The sequence below is a fragment of the Myiozetetes cayanensis genome, unplaced genomic scaffold, assembly GCF_022539395.1.
Source record: "Myiozetetes cayanensis isolate MyiCay16 unplaced genomic scaffold, myiCay2020 scf14, whole genome shotgun sequence".
NCBI lineage: Eukaryota > Metazoa > Chordata > Aves > Passeriformes > Tyrannidae > Myiozetetes > Myiozetetes cayanensis.
In genome coordinates, this window is record NW_026087048.1 from 7,471,759 (window position 1) to 7,490,682 (window position 18,924).

The following is an 18,924-nucleotide window of genomic DNA, read 5'->3' on the forward strand; positions in this document are numbered from 1 at the left end:
CCCCGCGCGCAGGCGCCGGCCCGGGCGGGCCCGGTTGTTTGTGACGGCGTCAGCGGCGGCCGCGGCCCCTCGTCCTGCCGGGCCCCGCGGGGGCCGCGCTCAGGTAGGCGGCGGGTCCGGCCCGCGGGGAGCTCCCGGGGGCTGCCGTGGGCAGGGGCTGCCCAGAACGGGGCACAGCCCGGGACGCCGGGGCAGCTGCTGGTGGTGCGGGTGAGCGGGGCCGTGCGGGCGGCCGCGCTGCTCTGCGGGGCCGGGCGGGGGTCACTGCGCGGGGGTCACCGCCGTGCGGACCCGGCCCTGGGCGCTGGCGGTCACCAACTTCCTTTGCTCTCATCGTGAGCCGCTGCCGCCCCGGCTGATGCAAGGTGCTCTGTTTCATAAACACCGGCACTGCCGCTTTAACCGCGCTGGCCCCGCGCCGCGCTCCGGTCTGGGTGCTGCGGGGCACCTGTGCGAGAGCAGCGCTGGGCACTGAGCAGGGAATGTCCGGCGCTGGCGCGGCCGGGCTCTTAGAAGTCACATTCGTCTCGCTGGAAATCATAGCCTCTATGGGTTGCTAAATATATTCCTAGAGAAGAATGTTCTGTGGGAAAAAAATTGCCACTGAGCAGAAATATTAAACTTGCAGGAGAACCCTGAAGAGTAATGCCACTAAACCTGGTTTTTTTCTGTTGTGTAACAAAGGAGCTATTGTGGAAGAGAACTGTGAGTTTGTACTTGCAATGACAGCACAGCAAACTCCACAGAACACATCCACATTCCTACTGGTGCCTGTTACTCATCTTTGTCAATGCTTGTTGAAGGTTGTTTTTTTTTCATCTAGGAAATCTTCTTTTTTAAATGATATAACTTAAGGATTTGTTTAGATTGGAGTGGTTATTCTTTCTGAGTCTGGTATTTATTGTACTTCACAGTGGATAAATAGGACGTGGGATCTCATGTTTATTTTTATATAGATAACTGGGCTAACTTGTATTACGTTTGCAACAATGCATATATGGCTGTAAGCTTTTATACCTTATGCTTCTGATTTGCATTTCACTAAGGTTAGGAAAATAGTTCACACTTCTTAATCCCTGCCCCTCCCAATACGTAAAGTTGAACTCTGAATATAATGGATATTTATTTTGGCTAGATAGAAATTAAAAAGGTGGTGTCAGTAGTGGCAACGAAGATATCTAGTGAGAATACAAAACCAGTGAAACTGTGTTGGGGGTGTGGGTTTTTTTTCTTTTTTTTTTTTTTTTCCCCCCCAAGTCTTTCCTTCTGACTTAGCCTGACATATAGGAGATGTGTGACACTACTGTATCTTCGAGTTATCCCTGCTGTTATTGGTCTGGAACCCATTAATGTCATCTGGAATCGTTAGGAAGTTTGCAGGCTTCATGTGCGTTTAATTCCTTAGTAGCTCAAAGCTACTTTCTCAACATCACTTGCATTCAGGAAGTGCCAACCATATCCAGCACCTTTAGGCTGGTAGGGAGAGCATACTGATTCTTACTGGGTCTTTATGATTTGGTGGAGAATCAGGCTGGTGAAGATTTTGTGAGTGGATCAGTGTAGCCATTGGGTTCAGAGTAGTCTTCCGTATTTCAGTTTACTTAAGGGACTGGATTTGACCTCAGATTTAATTATGACTGTGTGTGTTATTAATCTCTTACAGAAATAAGCTGTTTAGCTGATGATTGAAGTTCAGGAACTCTGTACCTAGGTAATTTTTTTAATTAAAGTTTTTAAGCTGCTTTGATCTTTTCGACCTAACTAATTATAAAATGCTTTACTTTTGATAACTGTTTTACAGATATATGTGTATTCCTACAATGTACGTGTAGGAATGCATTGACCCTAAAGATGCCCTTCAGTCTGATGCTGAGCTATCTATGTATCATCATTTGGCTAAATTTAGCAATTCTACCTGCAAACCTCAGTGGTTTTGTAATTATTCCTTTTTTATTCCATTATTTTTCTTGATATTAAAAACTTTTCTGTTTTGGAGGCTGATCACCTGTATGCAGTTACACAATATTAATATAATATTCTGGTTGAATACAAGGTTTTAACTCAAAGTCATGTATCAAGGTGAGCAAGCGATAGAAAATAATGGTGGTTTATCTGCTTCTTTCTCTGTTTTTTTAATAATCTTTTTGATGATGTCAGTACCCACACAGTTAGGTCCTGAAACTTGTGTTTGGGAAGGGAAGATGGATGTTTACGTGTGTGTTCAGTAGAGTTGAGTTTGTGCAGTGCTCAGTTACCTGCCAGTCTGTGCTGTGGATGGGGAGGGAGAGCAGGATGGCATTTGGGTTAACTTTGCCAGGGCCCAGGAGGAAATGCTGGGGGAGCTGGAGGAAGACAAATGTGACAAGATCCAGCCCAGAGTCTGCTGTTAAAACCTGTCCTTTCAACATCTGCAGATGCACTTGTATCAGAAACTGGTGCTGGTGACCTGAAGTTATCTTTTAAGAATTCACTTCTTGCAGTGTAGCCAGCGATGTTTCTGACAGGTGATGAGTTCTGGGGCTGGTAATTACCTTCCTCTGAAAGGAATGCTGCTGCTCCTGCTGGATGCCTGGGCAAATTGAGAATAACTAATGACAGCAAGCACATGCCATTGTCACTCTGGAACACAGCCTTTGCCATTTGGGCATTTGTTATTTTCCAGATTGAAGAACTATGATTTTTAAATAAATCTCGATTAAAAAAAAATTGATTATATGCAGTATGATTGAAAAAAACACAAACCAAAATACATTCCCCCCACTTCCCCCTCCCAAACCTGACATTCCCTAATTGAGATTCCAGGAAAAGCACTAATGAAGGAAGAAAAAGATCTGCAGGAAGATGACAATCATATTCAAATTAGGGCTTTATAAAAAATAGAAATTCAGTTTCTCTGTAAGTTTGATACCTAAGTTGATTATTAGTTGTTTATTTAGTTGATATCAGTTGATTATTTTTCTTTATAAACTGTGTTTGTGATGGTCATCATTGCCTTTTTTACAGAGGTACTGTAGATATGTTAATTGAAGTTAATGAGAAAAAAGCATTATCTTAGAAAAACATACAATAACTACCATAGTGCAGAGATAGGAGATAGATGTTTACTGTATTTTGTAAGAAAGCTAAGTGGAATTGGAAGTTTTGTATTTTACTGTGCCAATTTCTGGCCACACTGGCGTATTTGGAAGTGTCATTCAAGGTTTATGTATGTTTTCTGTGTTAACAAACTGGGAGTAAAGACAGGAGAATAAAGTAGAGTAAATAAATTTTCTCTGTGTTCATACTAGAAGTAGCTAGGTGTGGGAAATAAAACAGGTGTCTGAAATTCTCAGAAGTTTTATTGAACCATGATTTCTTTTGATGTCTTATTAACATTGATGCATAATGAAACAGGCATGTTGTTGATTGGAAATTGTTCAGTTTTGGGAAGATTTTTTTTCACCAAGATGAATCTATGATAAATTTTATTTAACAACTTGATACATTTTTATTTCAAGGAATTTTAAAGTCATTTTGCTAGTTAAGAACCTCAGAAATTGATCTGAATATGCAGCAATAATGAATACTCTGTATTCCCAGTAAATTCCTGGTGAAAAGGGGAAAAAATAAACAGGCAACCGCAGTTGGACAGTTTTCTTCTGAAAGTCGCCCTCAGGAGTGTTGTAACAACTAAAATTTGTACTTCAGGTTGTTTTCATTTTAGTTTTGTACTTGTCAGGTACTCTCTCAGTTTTCCTCAGAATGAGTGCGTTTGAGAGCTCTTGGAAGGAGTGACAGAAACACCAAACATTGCTTTTGCCCAGTAGTTGGAGAGAATTAGTTTCAGAAGATCCAAATTTGTGTCTTCTCAAAAAAACCCATGGTGTTTTTCTTGAATAAACTGTAGTTCCTGTGCATGTAACAATCCAGAAATTATTTCACATACTGAATCATCCTTAAAACAATGACACTACAGACAGATTTTAACTTTGATTATTGATTTATTGACTAGTTTTGTGTGTATGTGTTTGCTCTGAGAGCTTTTTGGCTGGCTGACGTAGATGTGTACTTAGCAAAGCTCTGTTTGCTCCAAGTATAAAAAAAATAATAGGAAATAAGTACAAAAGAATATATTTTCTTTTTAAACTTTTATTCTGTTTTTTTCCCTAAATTCCAGAATAACAATTTGTGAGTTAATATACTGTTCTGTAACAGTGTGATTTGGATTCTTCTGTGTTCTTTATTATTTTTCTTTTTTGAGAGACCAATGAAATTCTATGTCTTGCGTATTAAAAGAATCTACTTTTACTTGCAGCGTGTTTTGAAAATGTCTGAAAATTCCAGTGATAGTGATTCCTCCTGCGGCTGGACTGTCATCAATCATGAGGTACCTGTTTCAAATTAGTGAAGTTCTCTCAGTTTCAAAAGCACAAGAGAGCTGGTTTGAGGCTTATAAGTGTTGGGCCTTGGTTCCATTTCACTTGGTAGCAAGGTGGTATTTAAGGGAGGGTTAAAACTTCTCTCCCTTGTTTTGGGCTGGATGAACAAGTTGGAATCCTGTCACCAAGAGAAGCAGAAAACTCCTGCACACCAGGCAGGATCCAGGAGAGCACAGGCTGCTGGATTCTGCTCAGATAAAATGGAAAGGGTTTACAAGTTGACTACCACAGTTGGATTACGCAGCTGTGAATTGCAGGCTTTATTTTCATTCTTGGGATGGTTATTTTACACTGTAACTCCAAGTGAATTATGCAGTCTAAATAACTTAACATAACACAAGATTATGGGATGGCAGGGGTTTGCCCAGCCAAAGCAGGACAGATTTCTGCGGCACAGAGATCTTCTGTTCCTGGTTATTCTTTCCTGGTTCAAGGAAATAAGAATGGGGAAGCGCTGGTGTTTAGGAGCTGCCATTGTCAGTATTCTCCTGGTAAGACACCTTTGAATCTTGAATGTGAAGGAAGTAGAATGGATGAGATGGGCAGGTACCTTCACACAGGTGTTACCCAGGGAGGGGGTGACGTGGACTTCTGTATGCTTCAGTGAATTGATTTGGATATTTAGGAAAGGGATAGAGCTATGGCTTAGACAAATTTGGAGTACTGCAGTGTTAATTTCTCACATATCATTGCAACCTGTATTGGTGATGACACAGTGGAATCCGTTTCTGGATTTGTTTTGCACTGAGTTAAGAGAGGCAAGAAATGGCCATTGTCCAGATTGTGACTGCAGAGAACTGACAGCTGTGTGTGCTGCACTGAGTGTCTGCTTTGGCCAGAGAGGCAGTGCCCTGTATTGTTGGACTGCTCCTGAGAAAGGACTTGCTAATTTTGTGTAGGAGGGTAGTGAGGTGATAATATCCTTTCTTGACCTCCTTGCTGTTACGGGAATGGGAGGGTGATGAAATGGGAGGGTGATGAAATGGAAGGGGGATGGAGGTCTAGCAACAGATAGGGTGAATCAGAGTTTGTGCATCCACACCAGACTGCATGTTTTTAAGAAAAGGCTGCCTTACCCTGTGCTCAGGTAGCCCAGCTTCTTGATATTTTAACTAAAACTGTAATCTGTTTTAAGCACTACTCCTAATGTTTGCCTTGCTGTAGAACCTGGCAAACTGAATTTTTGTTATTCTTTTCCTTATTTAAAATTTAAGAAACTAAAGTAATGGTTCTTTCACACCAGAGAACAATTGTCCCGTAGTAAATCTATATATCTATCAATAAATCCCAGCCAAGCCAAACCCCCCAAATTATTTTGTGTTTTCTTTCCTGAGATTTCTCTCAGATTTTAGTAAGTTACTTGTAATTGAGTGGTGAATTTCTGTAAAACTTTTGAGATTAAAACTGTGACACTTCTATAGCAGAAGAAATAAAAGATAAAGCTTTTGACAGTTTACTAAAACAGGTAATTTTTGAAGCCTTATGTATCTTATGCAATTCTTTTTGAGGTATCTAATCTTTCTGAAGTACAGTCTCCTCTTAAAAACGAAAGCGTATGTGTTTGCTTGAGTCCCTGAAATGAGACAGCCAGGGAAACTGATCTGGAAGTATTACTACTACTGTAATTTCACACCTGCCATTGCAAAAATAACTTATCTCTGTTTACAAAAACAGCTCAAGTTATTTATGGATCACAGTGACTTAGTATTTTTCAGTTATGTTTTGGATGTTTGTAGTTTTCTAGAACCTTACTTGTGTTCCATCAGCTCTTTTAAAGAAAAATTACAATATAAAGATTAAATACTTGGAATTGTCAAGCATGTTGCTTGCCTTTAGTTTGCTTGCCCTGGTCTCTTAACATTGTTAATCTTCAGTTCCTGTTGTGCTCTGAGGGTGTTGCTGACTGGCAGCTGACTAATAACTAAGACTCCTTTCTGGATTAAAGACAGAAATCCAGTTTAGAGCTTGTGTAAATATTTGTTTTCCTGGTGTCAGAGATGACAGAAATTGAGATGGAGGAAAGTTATACATACTTTTTCCTGGTAACAGCATTTATTAGTGTTCATGGTGGCACTCTTGAAAGTTCCATTTTGGGGAGGTGCTGTACTTACATACAATACATGGACATGTGTGCAAGAATGAGATCCCAGATTCAAAGCCTTCCCGGTTTCTCTAAATTCCACTTAATGAACAGGTCTGATAAAGGTAATAAAAATAGTTATTTAAAATACTTATCATAGTTATTAATTGATGCCTAAATTGCTGTCCTTTTTCCCCCTAGAATTGTCCTCCTCTGACTTTTTTCGACCTTGGTCATGAGTATTAGACACTAGCAGTTGTTGCCCTCTAACTAATTACTTGGTGTTTCACTTGCTTTTCTTTGCTCAAAGTTTTCTTCAGTTTTAAAGGTTATTGTTCGTGTGTTTTTATTATTAATGTTCTGTTTTCTTTGTAACCTTTTTCTCCTGTTTTAGTGTTGGAAACCCCAGTAACTGTAATGTCCATTTAAACTCTTTATCTTTAGGGTTCTGACATAGAGACAGTGACATCAGAAAATGGAAGCACAAATGATAATCATGAGTTTGTTTCAGAAGAATATGTTTCTTTGCAAGAAGAGGAGCAAGCAATTGATTTACAAGGTAAGATATTAAAAAAGGAGCCGTTGCATGAAATAGGTAAGTATCTATTGGAGCATTAGCACAAAATTAGAAACTCTGTAGAGTTTCTATACTTTGCAGACCTCTGTCAAAGTACTTGCTTCATCAGTGTTATGGAAAATATTCAATCATCACCTCATAAAAGTATTTTTTATTGAAATAGATGAAATTAGTAGAATGTCTTTCATTTTGTCAGTACTTCAGATGTGTTGTAGAATAGTGTGCACTAATGCTGTTGGAAGATAGCCTATGGAAGTGTTATTGATAAAAGAAGTATTCCTTAATAGTGTCATAGATCAGATTGGAATAAATTGGAAGGAACAATCAATCCTTGTACTCCTGAAAAATAACATTTTGACACTGTGTTAGCATTTCTTGAGTTGAAAGTGCAAGTCTGGTGCATATTAATATAATGAAAATCCTTGCACTTATTTTAATTACTAAATTTAATACTGTTACTGTGTTATTGCTCTAAGACTATTTCTGTGAGAACACAGACATGACAGGTTCAGTGTGCAGTTGACTAAATTGGGCCATGTTTCCAAATGCATAAAAATGTACTGTAGTATCAACTTAAAATATAGGGTTGTCTTTTTTCCAGCTGTGCTTTTCATTTATAGGTTACTTGCATTATGGTCAGTATGAGATTTTGGGTTTAAGTATCCTGGATTCTGATAATTATGGACCTATGTTAAAAACAAGATTTAGTGTCTCTGATACAAGCACATAATAGAGATCTGTCACAATTACATGTATTTTAGTATTATAGGAGTGTGGGCGTAATTTGGGGTTACTGGTTTTAATCCCGTGTTTGTTTGCTTGTGTTTTTTCCCTCTTTTTATTTATATAGCTCAGTGCACCAATGATGAAGAGATTCCAGTGGTAGATAACACTGAGTCTGGTTTTGAGGAAACTCAGACAGTTCTAGAGGTAAAGTACATTATGTTATTCAGAAGCTTCTCTAAGCCCCATCTGGCAGTGACAGGAAATGTTTTGAAGGCATTAAAATAAAGATACGGATTTTTCCTTTCTTAAAGTTTTAACAAATCTTTTTTTTTTAATTACTTTATATTGAATATATCTGAGTAATTTTCACATTATCCCTTTCCTTAGGAAAAGAAACAAAAAATTCCAGACGATGGGTCCTGTGTTGGAACAATTAGCGATGATTCTGACATTGTTACACTTGAAGCTCCAAAACCAGAAGAAACTCAGAGTCAGGAGGAAGCTCCAGCTGATGGGGAAGAAGCTCAAAATTCAGAGGATTTTAACATGGGTTCCTCCTCTAGCAGTCAATATACATTTTCCCATGTAGAAACTGGTAAGAGTAGTAAATCACTAAACAACTGTGTGCAAAAATGTCACCAAAAAAAGACCCCAAACCAGTCTTTGCTTAGGGAACCTTCTTTGTGTTGAGAGGGGAAAAAATAGTGTCCAAGTATTTGGAGTCTAGAAAAGCTCCAGGTGCCCTCACACTAAAATTTTATCCAAATGTCTGTCTGCAGCTTTTTTCTTTGGAAGTGATCTGTCCCATTAAGCATTCACTATTTTAAATAGAAAGTAAATTCATAGCATATCTTTAAGAAGTAAAATTACTTTTAGTTCACAGAATAATTATAGGTTTTCTCCCAGCAATTTTTTTGGCTTTTATAGGGTTGGCCTAAATGAGTAATAACTAGGAGAGAATTGATTTTTGGTGCCATGAGGACTAATAGCAGCATAACCACACAAACTTACCTTCTCCATAACAGTTTTATATTGCTGATTTTTACTTTTTAAATGAAGTTTGTTTCAAGAGCAGGATTTTACTTAAAATACTGTTTTATTTTAGAAGTAGGATGCAACATCCTTAAATGTTTGTGTATCTGTTTAGTATCCATTGGAAACAAAATGATGGCATCAAGTCATAACGAGTGATGATTTGTAACAAAGCAGTTGCCTTCTTTAAGTCTTCTGGATGACCTGACTTAATTTCTAATTTAAAATTTAGTTGACTTTCTTCTTTTCTTTTAGGATGAGTTCTAAAAATGCCTTTTTTTCCCCCCTATGTTTTTGTACACAAAAGTCAGTTGGCTGGAGAAGCTGAGGAAGATTCCTGATTGTGTAAGGGGATGGGGAAATGAGGTGAAAGAGCATGTGTCTCGCAGTCTTCCTTTCCAAGGTGGTGTGATTAAATTTGATCAGCTTGTGTAAAGCTGATTGCTTATGGCTTGCATGGAGTGTTCTTACAATTTTTAATAGCAATCTGACTTGATCTTATACTAGTGATATTCCGGAGAGATACTGAAAGCCAGTCCTCACTGGAGAATTTGGCTAAGCTGTCAGTGCTTTATTTGGTGTTTAAAAAAATGTTAATCTTGCATGGAGATTTGGAACAGACATCAGTGAGGTTTGTACTGTGTTTAATATCTGTGCTTGACCGTGTAAATGAATGGTTCTTGTTGGATTCCAAATCTGTGTGTGACTGGCAAAAAGAATTTCTTCCTTCTAACTTAAGCTGATTTCAGCATGGTCTCTAGTGCTGTTCAGTCAGTTGATCAAGTATTGCAGAAAATATCTGGAATACTTTTGCAGTTATTTTAAATGCTAAAAGTTTTAACGGTTGACATTTTCATGCTACTTTTTGGCAATGGAAATCTTTGCCATCCGCTTCCTGTTGATTTTTCTATTGTGTTGGAAAAGCTTCAGATCTTTTCTAATGTAGATACTAAAATGTTGTACAAGGATTTTTTGCCACCTTTATTTGCAAACCAGTTCCTGTTTAGGCTGTCTTCACCATGCAGACAGAAATGTTTTAATAAATGATGTTACACAAGCAGAAGTGCTCATATGCTGCAGAGAATTGTATCTGGGCTTGAGTTATGTCTTGCACAAATGTCAAGGAGAATCACATTCTTAACTCATGTTAGTTCCTCTGGTTTCTGGTGTAGATCTGACACTTCAAAATCACAGTAGGAGCTAGAATTTTGGACTGCTATTGCAGTCACTCTTTGTTTCATCTGTAGTCCTTTCCATCCTCTGATTGTTACAGTACAGAGTTGTACTGAGGCCTTACAGCAGCTGTAAGCAGGGTCGTGCTTGTCTCAAAGTGTAATTGCTGTTGACAACTTGCCAGTAAGTGCTTATGAATAGCTCTAGGTGTCTTACAACATTTTGCAATCGGATTGTCTTTTTTTTCCCTTTCCTATTCTTTGCTGTCCAGTGTATATCAAAGATTTTCTCATTTGTCTAGAAGCAGCTTATTCCTTAAACCGCTTTTGTATTCCTCATGTGTAAGTTTCTTTGGTTGCTGAAAAATCCTAAGAAACCCCCCAGATAAGCAATAATAACACCTGTCTTACTAAGTCTGTCCTGTATATTCCTCTATAATGTCTGACCTCTGCATTCTAGTAATGCATTCTGAATGCTTGTCTTTATTTTCCAGGATTGGGGAAGTGTGCATCTGCTTAAATGACTGATTTTAAAATAGTGTCCTTCTGTACCAAGCTATATAAATTCATTAAGAGTCTGGATGTCTGAGTCACTGTTAAAGTGATTTGTCTTTATTGTAAAGTCTTCTTGGTTAGTCTGGCTTGACTAATTGACTAAAATGGATTTTTTTAGGAAGGGGGAAAGTTGTCTTCCATTATCTGGCATGTTGCTTGTCCATGGAGTCAGAAATTAAACATGTATTCCATATACTAACTGGTAATCTTTTCTGTAATCACTTCTATCAAGTTGTGATTTATTTTAAGTGAAGAATCTTAAGTGGTAATGCTTTTTATAGGTAATAGCTAGCACTGCTTGGCATTCTTGTCTGTTCAGTGATGTGTGCATGGCTTTGCTCAAACAAATGATTTCTCAGTTGTGAACTGTTCAAGGACAGTAACTCTGTTCTTAGTTTTTTTACGTTTTGAGTGATGATCTCTGATACAAGAATGAACAACCATATTTCTAGAAGGGACATTAGTATTGTGTGATTGTGAGCAGCAAATTTAGTGTCCGAGCAGGAGCACTTTGTCATGTGCTGGAGGCTCCATCGATCAACCCCATTGAATCCATTTCAGGCACGTGAATGAAGTACAGGAATGTAGATCCTTGAAAGCCACTTTTTAAATATACTATTGCTTCCCCTTGATATTTACCTTACACTTGAAAGTTATGCTTTTAAAGAAGGGAGATTAAATAATAATTACTTACATACTGTATTATTTGAATTTATATACAGGATATGCAGCAAATACTTGCACCACTAATGGGAACAAGCAATTACAGCTCTGTTGTTACTTCCCTGGTTAGAATATATGGCTTTTGGCCCACAGACACATGAACATACAAATGGTATCATAAATTTTACAAAAATTCTATAAATTATATTTTTTTGGATTAGGATTTGTTTTTATCTCAAATGTTGACCAATTCAGTTTACCAAAACATCACTCAGGTAATACAAGTGTTTTGGATTAGGAGCGTTAGGGAAGGACAAAGAGAAAAGCACCAGAATGGTTCTTTTCCTGTGCAGCAGTGGCTGAAAATGGCTTTTTTGAAAGGCATGTAAAGAGGTTAATAGGTAGTATATGGCAGACATTAAAAGTAAACAAAATTACATATTTAAATAAATCTGTGTATTGACTTTGAATATTTCTAATAGCTACATTTAATAGAATTGTAGTGGAATTTTGTCTGCAGCTGCGTGTGGGTCACAGAGTGAAGTTTTTTGAGAGAATATAATAAAACCATGTCTATTTTCTAGGAGGCTTTCTTTTAGCAAGCCTTTATGTTGCTCTTTTGTTATTAAATGGTTCAGTCTTCATAGCTGCAAGAGAAGGAAAACTGAATTCTTAACCTTTCTACTTCACAAGAATTTGCAGGGGCAGTATGTGTAGATGCTTTAAGAGGCAGAATTGTCTGAAAGAAACACGTTCCAGTGAGTGAGTGATAAGATTTGTGGAGGTGCTGTGCAGCTTTTTGCTGATGTTTTCTTTATTCTCTATCATTTCCTTTAAAAAAGTTAATTTTTAACTTTGAAGATCACGCATTCTGTTTATAACATCCAGCATAAACTATAACACCGAGAATTTTCATTTTATTTATGTTCTCCAAGATAAATGCCAAACACACTCTGCGTAAATAGGATGGATTTGGATACTCAGATTGGTCTTTAAAGCTAAAAGTAATGCATTTTAAATCCTGTTCTCTGTTGTTTTTCAGTGTTTCCATCTCAGGCCAGCCATGAGGAATCCAGCAGTGACGAGACCAGCAGCCAGAGCAGCCCCACGGTGCGGAAGCGCCGCACTAAGAAGAGGTTGGTGTCCAGCTCCGAGGCCGAGGGCGCGGCCCCAGCTGAGCCGGAGCCCCCCAGAGAGGAGCAGCACAAACGCCAGTTCAGCAGTGGCCTTAACAGGTGCATCATCCTGGCCCTGGTGATCGCCATCAGCATGGGCTTTGGGCACTTCTATGGTGAGTTCACAGCCAGCAAAATCTGCAGAATCGGTGTCTTGCATTTTATTGTGACTCTGATATCTTTTCTCGTTCTCTGCTAACAATCTAAACCTAACCAAGGAGAGAAAGCAACTGCTAATGAATTGGTAATGCAGGGAGGTCCTTCAGTGGTGCAGCTGTGTTTAATACAAACTAAGTAAATAAATAGAAATTACATCTTGCTTGCCCTTCCAGATAGAAATTCCTTGTTGTTCTCATAATGCAGTGTGTACCCCTCATTTTTCACATATTTTTTCTTTTGAAATAAATTTGTGGTAGTGCTTACCATTCCTCACAGCATTCAGAGAGTCATTTCAGGCTGGTAAATGTAAGAGCAAGTCATATTTTTCACAGGAGTTCGTAGTATCGATATTTTTCTCTGAGAAAAATGTGCTGTGTTTGTCCTTGCAATTCCAGAGTCATTCAGGGAATCCAGGATAGCAGCAATTTTTCTTTGTTCAGTGGCTTGCCTGAAGTTAAGCACTACATAAATTGTTACTACATTTAACAAAACGGCAGAACTCATTCCAGATCTGAATCTACCTAGTGCATTCCTGATTTTCTAAGATGCATGTGTAATGATAAAAGTGGGAGAGGGCATGGGATTCAGTTGGAGACTGGGAATATGATTCTCACTGGGTTTGGTTCTGACTGATTGTTAGGGATCTAAGTTTTGACACTTATTTTGAAATTTACACTAATTTTCACTTGACCAATTTTTTCATTCTTAGGTAAATCTGAAGGTAAGAGCCATGAATGACTGTTTTGGATGCTGTGCTTGCATTCAGATTAACTTTTTAAATTGCGTGTATGTGTACACACACATCCGTATGTGTATGCATATTTACATTAAAAAAAAAAGCAAGTCTCAAGAATTGTTAGTGTATGTGAGATTGTAGGAATGACTAACCCAGTGTGGTGGTTTAGCCAACATACATCAATCAGTTTTTACACCAATTACTACTGCCTGCTGCAGCTGTTACATAAAAAGTGGCTTACTTTGAGATCTATGGATGAGAAGTACATTTTGAACATGAACTCAGGGTAAAATCATTAAGGAATTCACTTGTTCATTCATTGAATCTGTACTTCAAAATAAGAATTGTTATCACAGATGACAGGGATGGCAGCACTTTCAGCAGAAAGAAAGTAACTGTGTGGCTTTAGTTTTTACTTCAAGTGAAAGTTCTCCATGATTATGTGATAACTGGTCTTTCTACCACTAGGAAGGAAATTAAATCCTACTTTCCATCTTCCTGTGTTTTAGGTTTTTTCTAAACACAAACTTGCAAAGAGAAATCCATCTCCCTACTTTACGTTTTTGTGATTCAGCTTGGATTGAATGTTTTCCTCATCAGTCTCGTAATGTTAGATAATTGTCAGGTAATTGTCATGGAAGAGGATTGGAAAGGGTTACTTTTTATGAAATTACTTCTCTTTTTTGGATCAGTATCAGGATAGTGTTTTTTCTTTAACTCAAGCTCCAGGACCCCTTTAAAACTTTGAGATGTAGAAAGCAACTAGGATTAGATCTTAATCAGTAACTTTATGCTATTCAGTATTAAAATGAGTTAACTGGCTTTATCATGCTCTAGGAAAGAGATCTGAAAGGGGGAAAGCTTTCCAGGTAAAGCTGAAGTTAGGTAGGAAGTCCTTGCCAGAAAAATGTCTCCTTATGGACATTGAGACATTAAATATTTTTCTTTCACCAGAATCTGCAAAGGGGACCATGGCTCTAATGCAAGGGATTTGGATAGATTACTTAAAGAATCTGAAGGGTACTGTGACTCAGAGTACCAGCTGGAAACACAAACCAATTACTGAGGAATGGCACCTCATTACATTCATTTTCAGTGTTCCTAAATGTCATTTTTGCTTACTGTATCTAAATTACGATTTTTGATAAGGAGAGAAAGTTTTAAGTGTTTTTCTGTAATTCAAGTTCCTCTTAACATGAACACTTTACACTAAATGATGATTTCTCAGATGCAGTCTTCAGATTGTTAGGATCAAGGGAATTCTTCAAAAATACCTGTCAAGCATAAAAATTAAAAACAAAGTTACTGCCAATATACTTAAATACACCTGTGCAAGGATATATGCTTCCAAAAAGTATTTGCTAGGACTCTGCAAACTTAAAATCATTGCTGCAAAAACCCTGCTTCCCCTTAACTGAATTGAAGTTCAACTTGGTTTAATAGACCACTGTCTGTTTTTAAGGTCAAACTTGACAGTAGATTAAATAAAAAGAGAGCACAACATGCCTCAGTGTAATAGTGTTTATTGTATTTCTTCTGTATAATAATACATCTGCCCCTGCCTTTAAATACAGAAGTAGAACTCTGCACGTGCTGCATTGGTTTTGAATGAAATACCTAAAAATTACTGTTGCCTTCTGCTCTAGACTCAATTCAAGAGACTCTTAAAAGCAAATAAATAAAAACTACATGAGTGTTAGAGTTTAGAGAACACATCTGTAGGTAGGGAATACCAGTCAAGAAGTTGTCCTTGACAAAAAAACATTGGTGTCTAGTACAGCAAAGGTATTTTTTTCTCAAAACCAATGTCTCAGCCTTTGTCTGACAATTGAAAAACAGGACATTTGCTTACTCTTGGGTCTTTGCTCATGAATAAGGATGACAAGGCAGGGCCTGCAGTACTTGGTGCTTTGTGAGCTGTGTGTCATAATTGTGTTTCTGCATGGAAGTTTAAATACTGTGCTAATACCCTCTTATTCATGTAAGTTTACTTAACAGTCAGAGTTGTTGTTCTGAAGTGGATAATGCATGGATCAGTGGTCTCCCTTTTATCCTGGTTGACTTGCATGTTACTAAAAAAATTACAAAGAAGTCACATGCACTCTTTCCTGCACAACTTTTGTTGTTTTGGATCTAACTTGTTTCTGTGTAGTGTTCCAAAATTCCTTTATTTGTTATCAAATAAAAAAAGTGTAATAGTGAATTTTTGGATCTGAGAAATTGTTTATCCTTGGAAGAAACACAGTTGGTATGTAACAATCTGCTTTTATAATATTTATTTTATTACAGCTAAACAGTTACTAGTAAGTACTGGGCAGAAATGGTAAGGTAAGAATGGTTTTGAATTTGCAGAGAGAACGAAGAGGATCTTTAGGTTCCTCTGTTCCTTTAACTACTTATTCTGAGTCAGTCTATCAAAGGAAAGGTTTTTATCTTTGTAGGTACAGTCCAGATCCAGAAACGGCAGCAGCTGGTGACAAAGACACGTGAATTGAGAGATATGAAAGATGACCTTTACCAGTGCCAACAAGAGCAAGGAGATCAAGTGCACCATAAAGTGGGGGTAGGTTTGAGCTTAACTGGAAGTCATTGCATTATTCTGTCATTATGTGTGTATTTTACACAAAGTGAAATTAATTTATCACACAAATCTGTTAAGTTTTTGTCTCCTGGGACATAATGCCAGATTGTCATTAATGAAGACAGAAGTAGAACATGCTGGTAAAAACCTGTTATAGGCTGAACCTACAGGTTTTGTGCATTTGTTTTCTAAATTATCAATGGTTATTAATTTTTTAAATACTTAACTTGTACTTTTGGTTTTCTACTGTTACTTCAGTCACAGAGAAGATCAGGGAGTGCTTTGTGTATGTGTGTATCTTTTTTTTTTAAGTTTTCTTTTATGTGGCTGTTAACAGCATTTATACATAATTCAGTATGTTCTAGAGCTTGTCACTGATGCCAACAGACTGGGGAGATCCTTTTGTGTTTAAATACATTTACATGAACATGTATTTTCAGCCACTAATTTGGTTCAAAATGAGTGCATGAAGTTCTGCCCCAATTGTTGAATGCCCATACTTCTAATTTATTTGGATTTGTAATCTGTAAATCCAGTTTGCTGAACATAAATCAACAGCAAATGTGCTCATTTTTAATTCCTTTCAAGATGTTACAGTTCATGTACCCAATTGACTGTCCTTCAGCCAGTTAAACCACTAAAAGGGAGGGATGATGACCTCTGGTTGGAAGAGGGAGTCTCTCACATGGTCTTTGTTGCCAAGAAAGTGTTTGTGTGATAAACAAACTGAACTGAGATAAACAAACCAGCTCTATTTTTGCATCTTGCTGTGATAGGTTTCACTGTATCCAAAGTGACAAGTAAACTCTGTTTGGGCTACCATGGTTTTTCATCTTTCTAGGTAAAATTGTACCAATTCTCACTGTAGTGTTTTTGCTTGTTTTCTTTTTGTTTCTTTTGGTCACTCAAGGGAGATCTTGCCACATGTTTGACCTTTAATGAGGTGGAGAAGAAATCCTTTGATTCCCAAAAAAAAAGCCTTGCTGCAGAAAATCAGCACTTAAGAGAATCTCTGGAGAAGGAAGAAAAAGCTTTGGCCTCACTTCAGGAAGAATTAAGGAAGCTAAGACAACAAATTAGAAACTTAGAAGATAAAGGCACTAGCACTGAGTCTATTGTAATGGAAAATCAGAAACTAAGGGAACATTTGGAAGAGGAAAAGCAAAGAAACACCAATTTTCTCAGGCAAAAGAAAATACTCTTTGCAGAGGCCCAGATGTTAAGGCGAGAACTGGACAAAGAACGTCACGTTACAGAAGCTCTGAAGAAAGAACTGGAACAGTTAAGTTCTCGTCAGACACCTGACAGTGCTAGTGATGATGATGATGATGATGATACATTAAGAGAAAATCAGGAAATAGAAACTCTACGAGGAAGACTTGTAGAACTAGAGAAAAAGCTGAACTTTGAGCAACAGCGCTCTGACTTATGGGAGAAGCTGTATGTTGAAGCAAAAGACCAAACTGAAAAACAAGAAATTAATGAAAATTGGCAAAAGAAAGGTGCTAAAGGGCAAAGTAAGACTAGAAAGAAATCAAAGGAATCATTTTTTGGTTCAGTTAAAGAAACTTTTGATGCTATGAAAAATTCCACGAAAGAGTTTGTAAGACACCATAAAGAAAAGATCAAGCAGGCTAAAGAAGCAGTGAAAGAAAACTTGAAAAAATTCACTGATTCCGTGAAGTCTACATTCAGACACTTCAAAGACAGCACAAAAAACATCTTTGATGAAAAGGAGAAGTCATCAAATGATAAAAGATACGAGGCAAACAAGAAAGCTCGAACTTTTTACCAAGACCATAACTCCTACGAGAATCAGAAGCACACACATTACAGGGGACCCAACATGCCAAAAGATTTCAAAAGTGGAAGAAAACATCATTTTACAACATTTGAAAAAGATACAGATTCTCAGAAATGTCTCGATGATTTGTGTAATAGAAAACACCACTTTGTTCCAAAGGGCTGCTCTGGTATTTTTGAATGTGCTCATCAGGAATTCATTAGTCTCTTTAACAGAGTATCAGATCCTATCAGGGTGGATGAATTTAATCGGCTAATGAAGAAGTATTTGCAGCAAGTTGTACATAACTTTCATCACTGGAGAGAACTAGAAAATTTCATCAATAAGTTTTTTCATAATGGGTTATTTATACATGACCAGATGCTGTTCACTGATTTTGTCAATGATGTCAAGGATTACCTGGAAGATATGAAGGAATACCAAAGTAATAATGAAAAGGTTTTTGAAGATTTGGACAAATACGTCTACAGATACTACTTTCACTATGATAATTCACCCCAGTATGGACCCAGGTTTGTTTCTGTTTCCTGAACTTGATGACACAATGAATTAGTTTTTGGAAAGACAACCAGTGTCCTTGTTCTCATAGATGCTCTTCAAGAGGGTCTATATCTATAGATAGACACACACTAGAAGACTTTCTGAAGGACTCGGTGGAATACTTGATTGTGGATCTGTAGTACCTTACATATAAATTTTGTGTGTGTAAATAGCACAATCTAATGTTTCTGCTGGGTTCTTTAGAAAACACTGTAACTGTCAGTGGGACTGAACAGCTCTTACTGCCTGTCTGATGGAATGAATAGCTGTCTTGGAAGGAGCGTTAACTAGGATTTTATTGTTGTCCTTCCCTGAATGAGGTTTTTGAATATATTTGAGCAGTCTGAGTCCTGTTCTGACAGGTGTATTCCCTGTTGGCTTTTCAGGAATTTCACTGCTTTTGCAGCTTAGTTAGTCTGAGCTGGTCTGTAGGCCCAGAGCAGAGTTCATCACATAGCAGGCTTTAGTCCAGGTCCTGACCCTGACTAAATTTTGTTCAGACTTGCTTCCAAAGGTCCTTGGCATGAATTGTTTCCTGTGTTACTGTTCTGTATCTAAAGGTATTCCCAGGGCATTTGTGGTGTGCAGCCTGGCTGGCCCAAAGCTGATACATGTGGTGGACTGTTAGTACTGCAGACACTTTGGTGACAGACAGTTTAGCAAGCAGCCTCACTACATTGAGTGGAACTTGGCCTGTCTGGACCAC

At 37.9% G+C, this 18,924-nt stretch overlaps 1 protein-coding gene across 2 annotated transcripts in view; it reads left to right on the top strand.

Moving 5' to 3' along the window:
* Positions 1-18,924, top strand: part of CCPG1 (cell cycle progression 1) — a 22,966-nt gene continuing 4,042 nt past the window's right edge. Inside the window, exons 1-9 of one of the 2 annotated variants that reach the window (XM_050309037.1) lie at positions 1-103; positions 1,664-1,711; positions 4,295-4,366; positions 6,943-7,057; positions 7,926-8,005; positions 8,189-8,396; positions 12,266-12,514; positions 15,735-15,856; positions 16,785-18,190. In XM_050309037.1, coding sequence (XP_050164994.1) covers positions 4,307-4,366; positions 6,943-7,057; positions 7,926-8,005; positions 8,189-8,396; positions 12,266-12,514; positions 15,735-15,856; positions 16,785-18,190 — 2,240 coding nt within the window. In that variant the 5' untranslated portion in view covers positions 1-103; positions 1,664-1,711; positions 4,295-4,306. The remainder of the gene's footprint in view (positions 104-1,663; positions 1,712-4,294; positions 4,367-6,942; positions 7,058-7,925; positions 8,006-8,188; positions 8,397-12,265; positions 12,515-15,734; positions 15,857-16,784; positions 18,191-18,924) is intronic. The other variant, XM_050309038.1, reaches the window with a different exon arrangement.